General features: G+C 32.7%; 1 protein-coding gene across 1 annotated transcript; it reads right to left on the reverse strand.

The window, feature by feature from the left end:
- Positions 1 to 2045: 2045 nt before the first annotated feature.
- On the reverse strand, positions 2046 to 4040 carry LOC123693971 (J domain-containing protein). Its single transcript, XM_045639249.1, has 3 exons — positions 3610 to 4040; positions 3306 to 3407; positions 2046 to 3186 (listed from the first exon to the last, which is right to left on the reverse strand). The coding sequence occupies exons 1-3, from the start codon at positions 3694 to 3696 to the stop codon at positions 2863 to 2865; spliced, it is 513 nt and encodes a 170-aa protein (XP_045495205.1). The 5' UTR covers positions 3697 to 4040; the 3' UTR covers positions 2046 to 2862.
- Positions 4041 to 5918: the final 1878 nt, after the last annotated feature.

Consider the following 5918-nt stretch of genomic DNA (forward strand, 5'->3'; position numbering starts at 1 on the left):
TAGATCTAGACAGAGTCCATTCTTATATTCATGGTCCTATCTTCTCACTTTGTGGATTGAAACTAGACTAAAAATACAGTCTTCGGACGATACAAAACTCATTTACTTTGTCTATTTCTATATTAATATTCCTATAACTATTTTCAAATCCACGTGAGGACGGACAAAATTTTTTTCATTAAAATCGATCAAGCCGTTTAATAGTTCACTTGAAAAAGATACCTACGTACCAGTACATAGTATATACTGCTGCAGCTGCGTCGAAGAGGCTGTCTGAATTATTCAAAATATATTTTACTGTAAATGTAATTTAAGCTTAACTATAATGCACATTTTATACCAGCTTATGAAAACTTGTCTGTTTCCTTATTAACATAACATCTAAAGACTAAACAACACATTGATTTTGAAATATATATGCCTTAATACAGCACAGAGCAAGTTGTAGGTAATACAGTTGTAGTAGAGGTACCTACCTATAGTTGTTTTATATCTATATCATTGAATCATTCCATACATATCTATACTATTCGATCCATAGGAGACTTATCACTGATCATACAAGATTTATATTTTTTAATATTAATCAACATTCATAATATCCTAGATATAAAAATTACATGAGTACCATAGTTAGTTGAACTTAGAATATTATTAGATAATCTTAATTTGCTCTGAATGTAATATTTAAACACATGCTTGGCGTTAAAGCCATATCCTGTGATACACATGATTTCAATGAATTCTGCAAACATCATTATTTGTTGATGTTGATGGCACGTGCACTGGTTTTTCAACGAAGTATCTTCAAAATTAATAAACAAAGCCCCTTGCAGACGGTTGTTAGCAAATTCCATTATTGTTGTTTTTCTTTCATCAGAAAAAATTTAACGCAATAAGTTATGTCGGTAAGTAATACCGACTATTTATAAGAAAGATAACTACCTATGTATTTATGTAGGTACTTTATAAACCTTTTACCCTAGCTCCTATATGCTAATGCTATAAAAATTATAAATGCGAAAGTGCTTAAAAAGGTATGGCCACAGAGCAAGTAATATGGTATGGCTGTTAGTTGTTACACTTCCAGGCGTAGGTATATTTATCCCTGAACCGATGTTTGTGAAATAAAAAAAAAGAGACTGAGAAATGTATACTGTGCTAGGTATTTACACTAAAGTTTTATTAAAAAAATAACTTGGTGTGAAAATGAATTTATTCTGAATATTTTATGGCCTAGTTACCAAGAAAACGAACGGGGAAGTACAGTAGGTACAATTTAATTTTTTAGTGTTACTCATTCATTTACATACCTACCTATCTACCTACCAACGTCATCATCGTGAATGAGTTTACCACATTATTAGTGTTGCGAAACAACAAATTTTGGAATTACCCATATACAATTACATAATCCGTCTATCTCAATGCCATGCCGTTGATTTCTCCCATTTCATTTTGTACCAAAGTCCAAAATATTGTGAGGGACCTTTTTGAATGTTTCCAATAGCGTGTAGCGATCTATTAAGAAACTAAACGAATTAGGCACTACTAGTTACCACTTAAATAGTGAAAACTGATACCAAAACTCGGCAATTCAATTCTAACTATAAATAACTTTCATATTGCTCAATTTTACCATAACTTGATTGTCATCAAATGTAATTATGCCTTTATTGATATTGGGAAGTAGAGCATATTACGAGTATGACTTCCAAAAACCCTCACAGAATAAGAGACAAGGCAGTAGGTAAATAGCACATTATGATATTATTATTAATTGTTGAAATTATCGTACAGCTACAAATATCAATGATAAATCTGATATCTGGCGATGCCACACTTTGTATACAGAATTCATATACTGTTACAAATTATTATTCTTAGAGATATAATCTCGTGATACAAGCAAGGTTACCTTTTTTGTCGCATAAATCAATCCTTTCACTGTTCTAGTACCTATAGATATATTTAGGTATCAGCATATTACTGATGCTTAACCTTATTATTAATAAAGCATTAAGGATACAAAAAAAAATAAGACATCCTTTTATAATCTTTATTGTTCACATTATCATGGTCTTACATCGAAAATAAGGAATTACAATATCATATTGAGATTCATGTAGACATAAAATTTACTACTCTATTCAAATAACACTGATATAACATTTAAAACATCAATAAATACTGATTAAAATTGTTAAACACATATTAATCTCTAGTTATATCTACCACTGGGGAAACACATTGATAGACTTTGATTGAGATTACAAAACGGGTATAATATAAAACATTGGTTGAGTAAATAAAAAAACGATAGCATCCTATCTTCTCCGTTACCCTGTAGTTGTCACAACTCACAATACATCCACACCATCCCCTCCCCGCGCTCTATAGGACGATATACTTACACAACAATAAAATTGTAGCGATATAAGAGGATCAAAAATATAAAATCTCGAAATATAAAATAGATTCTTAGAATACAAAATATAAATTGTACTATAGCTGAAATGTCGTAATCAGACTCATATTTGTTAGGAATGTGCAGAGCTTAAAGCTAAAGGAAGTCTACTTATTTAAACATTTAGATTTGTAAATGGTTCCATCTAACATTGACATCCAATAAAACATTTAACACCAATATATATTAACGAGTCACATTCGAGAACGCTTTATCATTGAGCTGACTTGATAAATATTTCATCTTAATTAGAGAATAAAATCGCTTACCCTAATAACATAATAAATGATTTTAATAAAATAACATCAAAAAGGCAAGGTAGTTGTAGTATCACAAAAAATATTAAGTTTAAAATATTGCGGTAACTCATAAATAAATGGTTGAAAATGCTGCAATTAGATTTCATAATTGCGGAATTTGGAGATGACGTCAGTCGGTGGCTCCTGGTTACCACCTCCCCAACGTCCCCAAAGATTAGCACCCCCTTCAGAGGCGCGACGAGCTGCAGCGTTGGATGGGCCGAGGCTGGAAGGGCCGGAAGAGCGGCCAGATTCATCTTCCAGCATGCGGTCCTTAGTGTTGGGTTTGGACCAGTGCATGGATTGCTGGACGTGCTCCTTCATTCCCAGCCACTGCTTGTAGCCCATTGAGATGCCACTGTTCCTCCATTTGTCATAAAGAGCTCTCTTGGAGGGATCGCAAAGTGTTTCTTTTGCCTCCTATTTGAGGAATAAAAATGAACATATACAAAATGAACATTTAATTTTATAATCCAAGTTGCAATGCATATAAAATACCTGTTTGTATAAAAAAATTACAAACCGAGAAATAAAATTACCTTCAGTTTTTGAAATTTAGCTTCAGCTTCTTTATCTCCATCATTTTTGTCCGGGTGAAACTGGAGAGCCCTCACCTTATATTCAGCATTTATTTGTTCCACCTGTTGGATGAATCACATATTAAGAAATTTAAAAACAAAATAATTAATTCTTTGAACGACTTAGAAATTCTTGGCAATTGCTTAGTAAGTATGTAAGTACCGAATGTAGGTCAGTGCTAGAAATCAGATTAAGGTCAATGAGACCTGCAAATCAATAGTCACAAAAGACATCAAAATGGTAATTTTAGATAATTATACTCACGCTTGAACTTTCATCGCAGCCCAATAGGCCGTAAAAGTCATCGCCAGGATCTTTTTTATAATTCAGGATTTCATCCACTCCGGTCATTTTAACGACCCACCCTTATAACACCCAGCTAACGACTGGCGCTAGCCTTACCTCTACGCTCTAGGCTGTAATTGATTGTTGTATATTATGATATTATGATACTGAATCCCTGTAGTAGTGATTGTGGCGTTCAAATTATCTTTGTGTTGAACTAGAGGTACTTTCACACAATGATCCGTTTCAAACGAATTTATACCCTATTCCTAGTTGTTCTAGGTGCACAGAAATTTACTACGACGTATCTTCTCTGCGCATGCCTCTAGGAAATCTCAGGAAATATTGGCGTACACCAACAACACACATACGTATTCGCACTTCGATTTCTCGCTCTTATATTTTTATTGCTACAGTTTTCCTGTTATCCTGATTGACATTTGACAATGACATTTGAAGGGTGACCATATACAATTTGTAAATTTGCCATACCGGTGACCTGCATAATCTGTTTTTAGTTATTTTATTTATTTATAATCTTTATTGCATACAAAAGATTTGATGCAAAGGGCGGCTTTATTGCTTCAAGCAATTTCTTCCAAGCAACCAATTTATTGAGAAAAAGAAAGAAAATCTGTGTACATATTTAAATTCTAAACTTTTTAATTCACAATATTTTATTTCTAATTTCTGTAATACGTTTCAGTTATTTATTTTAATTTATGGTTACCTACTTACTTTTTTTTAAAGTGTAAAAGATATAATAAAATAAAAATGTTTGTCGGTGCATAATATATAACTGCCTAACTTCGTCATTGTTGTATTCGTTTTTTTAACATTGGCTGCAACTCTTCATTGTGCACTCAAATAATGTTGCCAGTACATCGTTTCCATATAAGTTGTAACCAGTTTTTCTGGTCCTCTGTGCGCAAGTTTATGAAGCTGCGCGTCCGAAGCCACATATAACAATTCGTGCGCACATTGTACTACAGATTAAACTCCTATACACTGATACATAAGAGAACTGCGCAGTTGAGTCACAATAAAAACAAGTGGGTATCTACATACGTGAGGGATCAATACTTCATCAATGAACAGCTTAGCACCTGTTATAGGTACCTACAAGGTTGTTACAAATAAATATAAGCATACATAAATTTACAGATTATTTTATGTAGTTGTTATAGTCAAATCTGGAAACCCAATTTCTTCGCGGAAGGACTGGTTTATCTTAGGTTTGGCAAAAGCCATCGAGCAATCCTCGAAATAGATTTGGATTTCGCCCTTTTTTATTAGTATTTTTACTCAAACCTAGGAGCTCCTAACTTTTCAGTCAAACGTCGAACGTAAATTATTCTGTTTCTGTTTTGGTCTGGTCAATTCTAGAAGCTACTGCAAAACTCGGTCAAACATCGTTCTAATTTTTTTATATAAACAATAGTTAGATAAACATTAAAATTAATGCATCTCCAGAAAAATTATTAATTTTTCATTTTAACTTAACTAGGTATTTAGTTAGTTACTTAATAAATTATTTAAACGACATTAACATTTAAAAATATTATTTTTTCATACCTAATCTTACAAACTGACCTCCGTATATTCCAAAGCATTTCAAATACAAAGTGAAAATCACGTAAAGTGACCAATCCAGTGTCAGAACTGGCAGAGTTAATCGGTTCTTAAGACTTGAAAGTTGCTAAAATGATAAAATACTTTTAAATATACGGAAATAAAATATTATAAGTACCTAATTTAATTTTGAATAATCAATTCCCGAATTAATAAAATGGTGTTTTGACATTTGCCTGACCAAATAAGTCTCTCTCAGCTTTGATGAAAATTGTTTAGAAGGGCGAAATCGGCATTGCGTTACTATGTAGTACATTATTTATTAGGTATAATTATTGTCATTATTTTTTTTTCTTCTTTTTGCTCTATCCAATTAACTTCATACATTTCCTTACCCATCAGGTTGCCTGGTAGAGATTACTGCTTAGCAATAAGGCCGCCTCTTGTACAAACTATGCCTTTCTTCTGTATTTTATTGTTATTTTGTCCTAATTTTTGTTTGTGCAATAAAGTGTTATAAATAAATAGTACCTAATTCAATGTCTAAGGGCGAAATATTACATTTATTTGATACTAGCTTCCGCCCGCGACTCCGTCCGCGCGGATGTCGGTCTTTGCGTGGATGGTTTATTTCTCCATTTTGAGTAACTCGGACAATGACATCTTATTAATATCTATTGGACCCAAATACGGCTAGGTCTATAATAATACGCAAC

The sequence above is a fragment of the Colias croceus genome, chromosome 8, assembly GCF_905220415.1.
Source record: "Colias croceus chromosome 8, ilColCroc2.1".
NCBI lineage: Eukaryota > Metazoa > Arthropoda > Insecta > Lepidoptera > Pieridae > Colias > Colias croceus.

What these genes read in the sequence shown, in the direction of transcription:
- LOC123693971 (XM_045639249.1), bottom strand. Translation starts at nt 3,696, where the DNA reads ATGACCGGAGTGGATGAAATCCTGAATTATAAAAAAGATCCTGGCGAT. An exon ending in GCTGCGATGAAAGTTCAAGC is followed by an intron (nt 3,408 to 3,609) that starts GTGAGTATAATT and finishes TTCATCCAACAG; the next exon opens with GTGGAACAAATAAATGCTGA. An exon ending in CTAAATTTCAAAAACTGAAG is followed by an intron (nt 3,187 to 3,305) that starts GTAATTTTATTT and finishes TTCCTCAAATAG; the next exon opens with GAGGCAAAAGAAACACTTTG.